The following is an 11239-nucleotide window of genomic DNA, read 5'->3' as shown; positions in this document are numbered from 1 at the left end:
GTGCAGGCCATGCACAGAGGGTCGGCTGCCCGGCCGGGCGCTCGGGTCCGGGCTGGGTCCTTGCTGGCTCGCATCTCCTCGAGGGACCTCCCGGCGGCAGGTGGGCATGGGCCGTGCACAGAGGCTCGGACTTAGCTACCAGATGCGACATTGCTCCTTCGGGTGCATTGGAGTGCCCTCCGCACAGCTGAATGCCTCCGCGAAGGCGCCCAGGTTCTGCAGTGAGCCCAGCACCCTGACGGGGGACAGAAGGCCTGAGACGGGCACCAGAGTAAGGGGAAACGGGGTGGATGTGGGGCTGGCCCTGGGTGCTTACCTGTACTTCAGGGGACTGTGGACATCTGTCTTGATGGACTGGATGGCAAATTCAGGTCGGTAGGACCCACACCACACCTGTGGACACACCGGGGGCGTAGCTGTGGTGAGAAAGGTGTGGCTAGCGAGAGGAAGGGGCAGTTGTTGGGGGTGTCAGGGGAATGGCAGGAGAAGTTTCTAGTTGGGGAAAAGTACTGAATATCCCCCCAGGGACTGCCAAAATGAACAAATACATATGTCCTAGAGAAAGTACAACCAGAATGCTCCTTGGAGGCAAAGATGATGGAACCTCCTCTTACATACTTTAGGCAGGTTGCTAGAAGACCTTGGACAGGGGCGTAATGCTCAGAAAGATGGAGGGTCAGCACAGGAGAGGAAGACCCTCAGTGAGAGGGACTGACACCGTGACTGCAGCAATGGGCTCCAGTGTGTCAGAGATGAGGACACAGGCTAGGACAGAGTTCAGGCCTGTTGTTCACCAGGTTCTTGTCGGTTGCACTCAACAACAACAACAACTAGGCACGAGTGAATCTGCCTGACTGGGCTAGGAAGAGGAGAGGGGAATGGCGGGTTTCTCTCACCTCCACATCTCCCTGACTCCTCCTCAGGTCTGCAAGCGTAACCACTTCACTCCAGAAAGCATCCTAGGCCTGGCCCTGCCCTGCCCAACTCCCCAGAGCACCCAGTGCCACGTCCCTGTCCCCACAGTAGGCAGCCCCAAAGCCGTGGGCACGAAATAGTTGCCAGCCAGCCTGGGGAGGGGGGTGCTGGTGGTGAGATGAAGCACCTTCCAGGACTGGAGGCCAGGTGGGGCACCTACCTGGGCATAGTTGATAAAGAAAAGCTGTGTGTGGGTCATTTCCAAGCCTGGCAGCTGAAAATCTTTACCGCCGTCCATCAGCCACTTCAGGTAAGCCTGTGGGCATCAGGTGGGCACTGGGCATGGCTCTGAGAGGGCTGGGCCTGCCTTGCTTCCCAGACAGACTTACACTCCGCCCTCCTACTGCCCTCTCAAATGGATCCTGCTTCTGCTGCTTAATTCTCATCTAGGACCTGGAGGCCTGATGCTCACATCCTCAAAGCTTTGGGACTGTTAAGAGAGCTCTGTGTACTGCTTGGAGCCATATGGGCCGTCACCAGGCAGCCCACCGTGATAGCCCCTAGACTGAGCTCCTGGGATCCAGGGGTAGCCTGTCACTGAGGCTTGGGTGCATGGGTAAAATTCCAGTGGAGATGCCCTTGTCCTGCCCATCCACCACCTGGGACACTTCCTCGGGGCTTAGATGGGAGATGTTCCCGGAATACACTCTGGCTTGGCTGGGGCCAGGTCCTAACAAGTTAATGGCTTCTCGTCCTGGTTGAGCCTGGCTGCTCCCTTCCACTCTCCCTGAGGGAACACCTGTCTCACCCACCTTATATGCCTGCCGTACCCCTCCATTGTCAGCAATGTTTTCCCCAAGCGTGCTGAACCCATTCACCTATATACACAGGAGGAAGGTGAAGGCACAAATCTGGGGTCCTCTGCACAAATCTGGGGTCCTCTGCCCTATTTCCCATGCAACCAGGACTAGGATGTGACCCCCGCCCCCCCCTCCCCCCTCGCCCAGGGGTGACCAAAGCTGGAGATGTGAATCCTGAGGCAGGCAAGGCTGAGATGTAAACTCCTAGGGTGGCCAGGGCTGGGGATGGGCTAGGGTGATCAAAGGTAGGGTGTGGACCTCAGGGTGGCCAGGGTTGGGGATCAGACCCCTGGGCTGTGCCAGCAGCATGCTTACGTTCTGATTATCTGCGAGGTTCCAGCTGTAGTTGTTGTATTGGTAGATCATGCATTCTGACTGTTTTCTGAAGTGCTGAGCCGAGAAGTTGCTCCACCAATCCAGCATGTTGCCATCTTTGTCAAAATTCCGGCCTAGCAGGTCAGAGGTAGTTCCCTTGAGCTCAGTGTTTAAACTATGCCCAGCCCACTCCAGCAGGCAAGGGTAGAAGCTGGCCCTCTCCAGGTACCCTCCTTCCTGCCAACCCTGGCATCTAGAGCTTGTGTTTCAGAGACTCCCTAAAGGGGAATACTGTTTGTCCTGGAGCTGTTTGCTTAGTCCCCAGAGATGGAAGGCTGCTGTCACCACCCATGCCATCCCCTGAGAATGAGACCGAGGGCCCCAAGTCCTAGGGTCCTGGAGGCAGTGTGCACCCTTCCTGTGATGTCCAAAGTCTCAAAGCCCAAGGCAGGGGAGCGTGTGGCTCTTGGGAACAAAAGCTGGTCAGGCCAGAAGCCCCCCTGCAGAGCCGCATGGGGAAGCCAGCGTCCCTGAGAGGCAGCTGGGCCCATGGGTGAGCGCGGCCACTAGAGCCTGGTGGGCGTGCTTGGTTCAATACGTGCCTCGACTGGAGGGTGCTGTTTGGGAAATGACATCAAGCCATGAGGGCCGCACGCATAGCGGCCCGTGTCACTGTTCCCTGTGTCACAGGCTACAGCTGACCCTCCAGTGGGTTTTCAAAGGCTGTAAGTCACCCAGGTGCAGATTGTCCATCTTCTGCCTGAAAAGCTCTTGGCAGATTTGAACTACCGGAGGGGCTCTACTTTGAGTTAGCAGCGTGACTCCCTGTAAACGACACCAGGAGAGCTCCAGAGTGGGGCAGAATCATTTAATAGGATGAAGTCTGGTTACATGTGTATCTCTTCCTCCCACTGCTGGGACAGGGCCAGGCCTGGCATCTGAATTGTTCTGCCACACTGGCCCTGAACACCTGGCAATTTCCTCTCATGCCCTGAGCCTCCGTATCCGCTTCTTGACCACCTACGGCTGGCTGGCTGATCCCCCAAGGTGCCTCTTGGTGTATGCATAAGACTCAAGGGTGCAGCTCTGTCCCTGACTCCCCGAAGCCCCCTCACCATTGTCGTCAAAGCCGTGGGTGATTTCGTGCCCAATCACCATGCCGATGCCCCCGAAGTTCAAGGCCTGTGGCTGCTCCTTGCTGAAGAAGGGGGGCTGGAGGATCCCGGCGGGGAACACTGTCCCAAAAGGGACAAAGAATCGTTGTGAGTGGGTATCCAGTGTGCCAGGCCAAGGATCTGGCACTTTGGGGATCCTTGATTTAATCTGTCGATGTTGAGAGCTAGAGATGATGACCCCCCCACCCCTGCTCCTGACTTTAAAGTTGGGGAAACTGAGGCTCAGGGGCCAAGGGGTTGGATCCAGGACCCTTCTGCCCACTTGGTGATGCCCTCAAGGGGAAGGATTCTGTTGTTTTTTCTCTCTAACCTCTCCCACTTGTTCCTTGGAGAGGGAGCCAGCCCTCCTGGGGGGTGGGGAGAGAGGGGCGGAAGTGACCTCAAGGAAGTGATGGGCTCTTGCTTTCTGTCTCTTATAGGCTGAGAGGGGCTGGGGGTCGGGGGATAAGATGAGGGAATAATGGGGACAGAGCAGGGGGACATACCAATCTGGTTTCGGTTTGGGGAGTAGAATGCATTGACCACTGCTGCCCCGATGATCCAGCTGCATTGAATAAGCACATCCCTTGAGTTCAATCTCCAGGGACCCTCCCTGCTACGAGCTGGCTGAAGGCCACCTGAGGCGCCCAAGTCCCAGCACTTGTGCAGGGTCTTCAGGGTCTTCAGCCATCACCGTGATCTCCAAGGTGACTCATGGGACCCCAGCACACCTTCCTCATGCTCTAGGCTGACCTTGCCCCCACTTGCCAGTACACCACCCCCATGCTCAAGGTTGGCCTGGGCCCCACTTGCCAGTATACCACCCCCATGCTCCAGGCTGACTTTGTCCCCACTTGTCTATACATCACCCTCATGCTCCAGGCTGATCTGGCCCCCACTTGTCTGTTCATCACCCTCATGCTCCAGGCTGACCTGGCCGCCACTAGCCAGCACACTACCCCCACGCTCCAGGCTGACGTGGCCCCCACTTGCCAGTATACCACCCCCATGCTCCCAGCTGATCTGGACCCCATTTGTTTGGTCAGAGAACCCTCCCTCAGTGTGGCCTGGCTTCTGTGGCCCTGGTATCCCCATACTGGCACCCCTGCCCACAGTCACTCCTATACCCCACAGGCTGGCCTGACCCCCTACTTCGTTGTGTCTGTGACTTCAGGCCCTCCACTCACAGATTTGGGTCCACCTTCTCCCGAAGCTTCTTGATGCTCCTCTGGGCACTGGCCTTGAGGTTCTGCAAGGTGTTCTCAAAGTACAGATCCTCAGAGAAGTCCAGCTGTGGGAGAGAGGCTGTCACTCCTGGAGGTCAGTGTGGGGGTAAGCGTGGGACACGGGTGGGTGGGGAGGGGCTGCAGGGCCTCTGGCTCTCAGTGACTCTCAGCTTTGGGTGATAGACCAGCTCTCCAGTGTTTCTAGGTCTCTGCCTCCTCATCCAAGGCTGGACTGTAACTATGGAGCACCCAAGGCTTGGTGACCTGGGTTGTATCAGTGGCTGGGAAGCAAGGTGGATGCCTGGCATTGGCAAGTACCATCTCTATCCCCCCATATCTGAGAGCCCCGTGGTGGAGGTCAGGCTGTGTGGGCGGCCAGGGGCGCACATTGGAGTACTCCATGTCCAGCTGCTGGTTCGACTCCTCCAGGATGTAGTCGGGATAACCAATCTGCTCTCGCATGTTCATGGCCTGGGTGGGGAGAGACTGTCAGTACCCACGAGCAGGAGCATGGGGTCTGCCTGACTGTGGCTGAGCTGGGTGTCCCAGCACTGTCCTTTGCCATGCTGCTTTAGGAAAGGGGCCTGGCTTGTCCTTGAAGGACATACAAAAGTTGACCCAGACACAGCATGAGAAGGTCCAACTTGGCTCTGACTCTTAGAATGCTCCTGCTAGTCAAGAGACTAAGAAGGGGACAAGGAGATGGGAGGTCGCATGAGGCTGCCAGTTGTCACACTGGCCAGAAGTGGTCCTGAGGGACCCGGGTTCCCAAGAACGAGGCTACATCACCCATTGTTATGCACTGGCAAGGCTCTGTTTCTGTTCTGCTTCTGCCCTACCCCAATCTCAGTTTTCTCATCTCAAAAGTGGGTGAGTATGAGGAAATCTGCTCTGCACCTCAGGAGGAGGGGTGCCAGGACTCTGGTCTGTCCTTACCTTCTCCTGGGCTTTGTTCTTGGACTCACTGTCCATCCAGCTCAGCTCATCCAGATTGTCCACAAACACTGCCTGCAGCTTTTCAATGAGATTTCTCACCTAGGGGGACAAGTGGCATTGTGCTCTGGACATGCTGGGGAGATAATGACCAGCACTTGGGGCTCTTGGCAGGGGTGTATCTGGGCTCTGACTGATGGGGCAGCCTGGCCTGGACAGCAATGGGCCGCTGCGCATGGGTGATGTGTGTGCGTGTGTGTGTGTGTGTGTGTGTGTGTGTGTGTGTGTGTGTGTGTGTCTGGGTGGTGGTGAGGCCAGTGGCTCCTTGGTGCTCTGCCCCAGCTGTTCGTACCCTAATACGCTGCTTAATGGACCAGAAGGCCCAGCCCTGGGGGTTCATGACGTCAGTAGAGGTCATGAAAGGTCTCTAGTTTCTCTCCTTCTGTTGACCCTGTTTCAGGGGACCACTAAGACCACATAACCTTGCTGTCCCAAAGCCTACAGGGTCCCCGCATTAGGAACAGGGAGACAGGCTATAGGAGGAGTTATGCTGTCTATACCCATCTCTCCTAGGGCAGCACTGTGGGGAACTGTACCAGCATGAGAGACTTTGGGAAGGCTGTGGGTAGGGGCTTAGGACCACGCTAGATGGCAGGACCACCCACCATCTCCTTGCTGTCTTTGGGGAAGGCATTCCTGACATAGAGAGAGCCTACGGCATTCTCCATGTTGCTGTTGACGTAACTGACGCACTCCCGCCAACGTGTCTCCTCAACCGTCGTGCCGTACAGCGTCTGGATGGGGCGAGACAGTGCACATGATCCTTTTGTTTGTTCATCCATTGATTCTCCCATATTTGCTGACATCTACTATCTCCACAGGTGTCGAGAAGGGCCCTGAGGTTATGAGGTGAGAAGACACATCTGGACCTCAGCCTTTGGGTGCTCAGGGCCAAAGGGGAACACAGATGACCTTAAAGATCCATGGGAGTCAGGCCAGAGTTGGGGATTTATCCTGGGGCTGTTGGGGGCCTGCCTCAGCCCTGAGCACCCCTCATCCTGTAACTGCACCACTGTTTGGCTGTCTGATGTGGACTCAACCTCATCCCCAAAGCACAGAGCCAAGTCCCAAGGCCACATTTAGCTTGGTTACAAGCTGCCAACATTCTGAGTCTCACTGTCTCTACCTCTGAGACGGACATGGGTAGACCAGCTGTGCTGGCCATACGGCTCAGGGTGGAAATGAGGGTTATGTTTGAGCCTGGGCCCCATATCTCAAGTGAGTCCTGAGAACCCTGTCCAATGTCTTCCTTACTTCCTTGCCCTGTGGGGATGATTGACACCAGGACGCGAGCCTGTCCCCTATCTCTTCTCAGAGCTCCTGACTCAATACCTACTAGCCTATTCAATCCAAGCGCCCAAAGTGGGGTTCCTGAATCACCCATCCCAGAAGAGAACCTTAGAGTCCTTCCCGATCCTCCTTTTCCCTGTCTTCCACATGTAATCTATTCGTTTCCTGTCTCCAACTTGTCTCCAAAATCCATCTACTGGCAACACCCTCACCCAAGCCCCCAGCACGAAGATGTCCTCGTTGATCTCCAGCAGGTCTTCCTGCTCTTTTCCTTCTGACCCTCCCAGCAAACTCACTCTCTCTTAATCAGTTACAGTGACCCCTAAGCCGGCGATGACATGGTATGCTCCTGATTCTCACCCTCCCAGTGACTTTGGCTCTTTGGAACTCTATTTCCTGGGCCTAGCCTCACATTACTAGCCTCTGCTTTCTTCTCTAACTTCACCCCTACCTTTCCCATCATTCTGGGCTGATTCACTAAGGTGGGTCATCCAGCCTCCTGGACTCCTCCTGATCCTGCAACAGGGCTGTTTTTTATTTCCTGGAACTCTACCCCAGATCTCTCCATGTCCTTTCTGCCTTCAGGGCCTCCAGAGTCCCTGCTGCAAAGGGCTCCTCTCTGCTCTCACCTCTTCCCTCACATTTTTTTTTTAAGGTTGTGATAGACTAAAGCAGTAGTTTGGTGATTGTTCACTGTCTGTGCCCAAAAGGATGGATGTGCTTTTGCTCATGGTTTTATCCCCATGTCAACCTCAGTGTGTGGGCTACAGCAGATGCTCCGTATCACAAATGAAATGCGTGAATGATGGGCCAGGCTCCGGGACAGGGCTGCTCGTCTCTTCTGTGGGTCTGGCTTACCCTGCGGTAGTCCATCCGAGTGTCCTTGAATCGCTGACTCAGGCTGCTGATGCGGTCTTGCACCAGCCGCCACATCAAGTAGTTCTGGATGGTCCTGGGGACAGAAGGCAGAGGGCAAGGGAGAGAAGAGGGAAGGAGCATTTGCCTAGGCCAGTAATAAGACTTCGGGGCTTTTGGCGAGCAGAATACTCCAAAGAAGGATGTTTAGGGAGCTGGAGATCTCAGAGACAACCCTCCGTAGACCATCTTCTGCATCTTGTTTGAGAGAACTCAGGGAATGGTCTTGTATCTAACGAAAGTTCCATGTAAACGTCAAACCCCTTGTGGTGCGCCTGTCTCAGGGTGAATGCCTCAAGGGGCCTTCAGGAGATATTGGAGGGCAGGGGAGAGCCAGAAGCAAGGATGCTGAGGCTTCCTGGGTCTTCTCTAGGTCTTACCTGGCTGGGTAGGCGTCTATGATGGCCTCGAGATTCTTGAGGTAGGGGATTCCATAAACCACTATTTCCTCTTGTGGCAGCAGCCGGATTGTGACAGAGGCTAGCACAGTTTGTATGAATAAAATCCAGTTAAACCCCTAGTGAGAAAAGAGGAGCAATAGAGAAGTAGTCATAATAGCTGGATGTTCAAGAAACTCATTTCCAAGCCAGAACTGCTTCGGAAATCAGAGAGAATAAGATAATAAAAAATTAGAGTGCAGGTGCATGGCATTACTACAGGCCATAGAGACAACAGATAATATGATCAGAGGAACTTGCTGGGAACTTAAGTGTAATGGAAAATTTTCTAGAAAAACACAACTTAGAGAAGCTACTGTGTGTGTGTGTGTGTGTGTATGTGTGTGTGTGTGTAGGCCTCTGACATACCATCAAGATTAAGGACAATCCAGAAATTTAGGGATCATGTGAGCCATGGCCACGGCCGCATTGGGAAGCACCAGAAGTACCCTGGAGGTGGAGGTAATGTTGGTGGCTTGCATCACCACAGGATCGAGTTTGACAAATGTCATCCAGGCTATTTTGGAAAAGTTGGTATGAGACATTACCACTTGAAGAGGAATCAAAGCTTCTGCTCAATGTCTGTCAACCTATAGAAATCATGGTCCTTGGTCAGTGAGCAGGCGAGGGTCAAAGCTGCCAAAAACAAGACTGGAGCTGCTTCCATCATTGATGTGGTTCGAATGGACTGCTATGAAGTTTTAGGGAAGGGAAAACTCCCAAAGTAACCTGTCATTGTGAAGGCCAAATTCTTCCCCACAAAACCTGAAGAGAAAATTTTGGGGGTGGGGGTGGGAGGAGCTTGGGTCTTGGTGACTTGAAGCTATGTTAAGTATGTGGAGGTTGGTTAATTGTTAAATATTTTCCTCTAAAACACACACACACACACACACACACACACACACACACACACCCCTTGGGAAAACTGGCAGCAGAAGAATGAGACCATATGAAAATCATATGTGTTAAATAGATAAAATGTTTCCTTTAGAATATTTCCACAAAGACATTTCAAGGTCCATCTGGCTTTACCAGAGGAGTCTATCTGACATTTAAAAGGGGACAATACTATCAGCTTTACTCAGATTTTCCAAAGAGAAAACTCCTTTTAACTTGTTTCCTGAGGCTAAAAAGAACCTTAATACCAAGGTACTATAAGGAAAAGAAAATAATAAGCTAATCTCACTTATGATCATAGACAATTTCAACACAAAATACTGTCAAATAGAAATCATAGCCAAACTAGGTTTATTTTAGGGAATGCAAGTTTGGTTTCACATTTGAAAATAGATATAATTCACTATTGTAACTAAATAAAGGCGAGGGGAAAAAACCACTCAGGCAGAAATAGAAAAGGATTAATAATGACATATACTTATGTGGTGCAGTGTGCCTGTTGTTCAAAATGACTTTCCTAGGCCATTGCCTTTGATTTAACCGAAGGACAGGCCAGGAACATGCAAAGACAGTGTGTAGTGTGTTCATCTATCCATGAAGGGGTTAATCAGTTTGGTCATTCCACCAGATTTAAACTGAGCAGATTCAGTGGCAGAAATCAGGGACTCTCACTACTAGCAAGGAAGAAGAATGAAGAATGCATGAGCATCCTTCAGGACCAGAGATGTCTGTGCCAGCCAGACCTACAGGAAAGCAACAACAGTGGCAACAGAGACCCAACAGGAGCCAGCTGACCTGGGATATTGTTCCAAGTAGCCAAGGCCAGGAGCCTTTGCCCGGACTTGATGAAGTGCTAGGGAGAATACACCATATTTAGCAGGACTAAGAGAGCTTTCTAATACTGACCTAAAGCCACAAGGCTGAAGACCTATAGACCTGCAAGCATGTTTAAGAAGCTCGTCTTATGAAAAAAAAAAACAACTTCGTCCCCAAAATACTGAAATAAAAAAAAAAAAAGAAGCTCGTCTGGTTAAGAAAGTATATTCTGTTGCCAACCTGAGTTATAACCTGCTAACTTCCCTAATAAATCCCGCAATCATGAGTATGGGTCGGTGAGGTCTGTATGTTGTTGTTGTTGTTATGTGCTGTTGAGTCATTTGCAACTCATAGCGACCCTATGTACAACAGCCCTAAACCCTGCTCTATCCTGCGCCAACCGCACTGCCTCTGACACACCCATCCCGATTGCCCCAGTCACCGAATCAATCCACCTCATAGAGGGTCTTCCCCTCCTGCACTGTCCCTCTACTCTACCCAGCATGATGTCCCTCTCTAAAGACCTGTCTCTCCTTACAACATGTCCAAACTATGTCAGACGAAGCCCCAGAATCCTTGCCTCCAAGGAGCAGCCTGGTTTACTCCTCTCTACGATGAATCTGTTTGTTTTCTTGGCAGTCCATGGTACATTCAATACTCTTCTCCAGCACCACAGCTCAAAGGCATCAATTCTCTTTCTATCCTCCCTAGTCATTGTCCAACTCTCTGATGCATAACAAGTGATTGCGAAGACTATGGCCTGTTATCAGGCGGACCTTAGTCTCCAGAGAGACATAGCTACTGAAATTAATTTTAGACCCATTAGAGCAAGAGGATTGACCCAGGAATTAGTAGAAGTAGGTGCAGGAATGTGTGTGTGGGTTGGGGCATATCTCACCCCAGGGGACTTGATTTTGTGTTATGGATGCTGTTGATGGGGACAGTTCCCCTTGTGGAGTTAATAAAGGTCAGATATGGCCATTCCTATGCTGCCCCCATTCTTTTTATAGCTTGTGACAAAACAGCTGCTATCAAACAAAAATATCCTAGAAGAAATGTTAAATTTAATGGTGAAATGTTCAAAGCTTTCCTCTGAGATAAAAAATGAAACAAGATGTCTAACAAGATGTCTGCCATCATGACCTCTCCATCACACCAAGAATGCTAGCCATTGAATAAGTCAAGAAGACCAAATGAAAAGTGCTCATAGTATGGCTACAATTGGAAAGACTCTACTAAAAAAGAAATAATTAATATTAGTAAGTTAATTTAGTAATATTTCTGGATATAAGGTCAGTATTTCAATATATCAACAAGAAACAAATAAGAATAAATTACAAAATGAGGCTATTTTTACAATCTACATGGAAAAAATATCCTCTAGGAATAAATATAATAAAAGATGTTGTCAGACTTACTCT

General features: G+C 51.6%; 1 protein-coding gene and 1 pseudogene across 1 annotated transcript; one reads left to right on the top strand and one right to left on the bottom strand.

The window, feature by feature from the left end:
• Window positions 1–135: 135 nt before the first annotated feature.
• Window positions 136–8472, bottom strand: LOC102843413 (membrane metallo-endopeptidase-like 1-like). The gene is made up of 14 exons (XM_006903436.1): window positions 8464–8472; window positions 8049–8185; window positions 7612–7705; window positions 6069–6197; window positions 5407–5505; window positions 4858–4941; window positions 4432–4535; window positions 3751–3809; window positions 3206–3325; window positions 2091–2224; window positions 1728–1793; window positions 1136–1231; window positions 317–393; window positions 136–235 (listed from the first exon to the last, which is right to left on the bottom strand). The coding sequence occupies exons 1-14, from the start codon at window positions 8470–8472 to the stop codon at window positions 136–138; spliced, it is 1308 nt and encodes a 435-aa protein (XP_006903498.1).
• Window positions 8473–8476: 4 nt separating this feature from the next.
• LOC102877671 lies at window positions 8477–8926 on the top strand (annotated as a pseudogene).
• The last annotated feature ends 2313 nt before the right edge of the window (window positions 8927–11239 follow it).

Source organism: Elephantulus edwardii, unplaced genomic scaffold (assembly GCF_000299155.1).
Source record: "Elephantulus edwardii isolate Elephantulus edwardi_28Jun2011 unplaced genomic scaffold, EleEdw1.0 scaffold00905, whole genome shotgun sequence".
NCBI lineage: Eukaryota > Metazoa > Chordata > Mammalia > Macroscelidea > Macroscelididae > Elephantulus > Elephantulus edwardii.
The sequence above is the reverse complement of the archived record's forward strand: the minus strand, read 5'-3'. Positions and strand labels throughout refer to the sequence as shown.

What these genes read in the sequence shown, in the direction of transcription:
- LOC102843413 (XM_006903436.1), bottom strand. An exon ending in AGAACAAAGCCCAGGAGAAG is followed by an intron (nt 4,942 to 5,406) that starts GTAAGGACAGAC and finishes CTCCCCACCCAG; the next exon opens with GCCATGAACATGCGAGAGCA. An exon ending in TCTTTATCAACTATGCCCAG is followed by an intron (nt 394 to 1,135) that starts GTAGGTGCCCCA and finishes GTGTGTCCACAG; the next exon opens with GTGTGGTGTGGGTCCTACCG.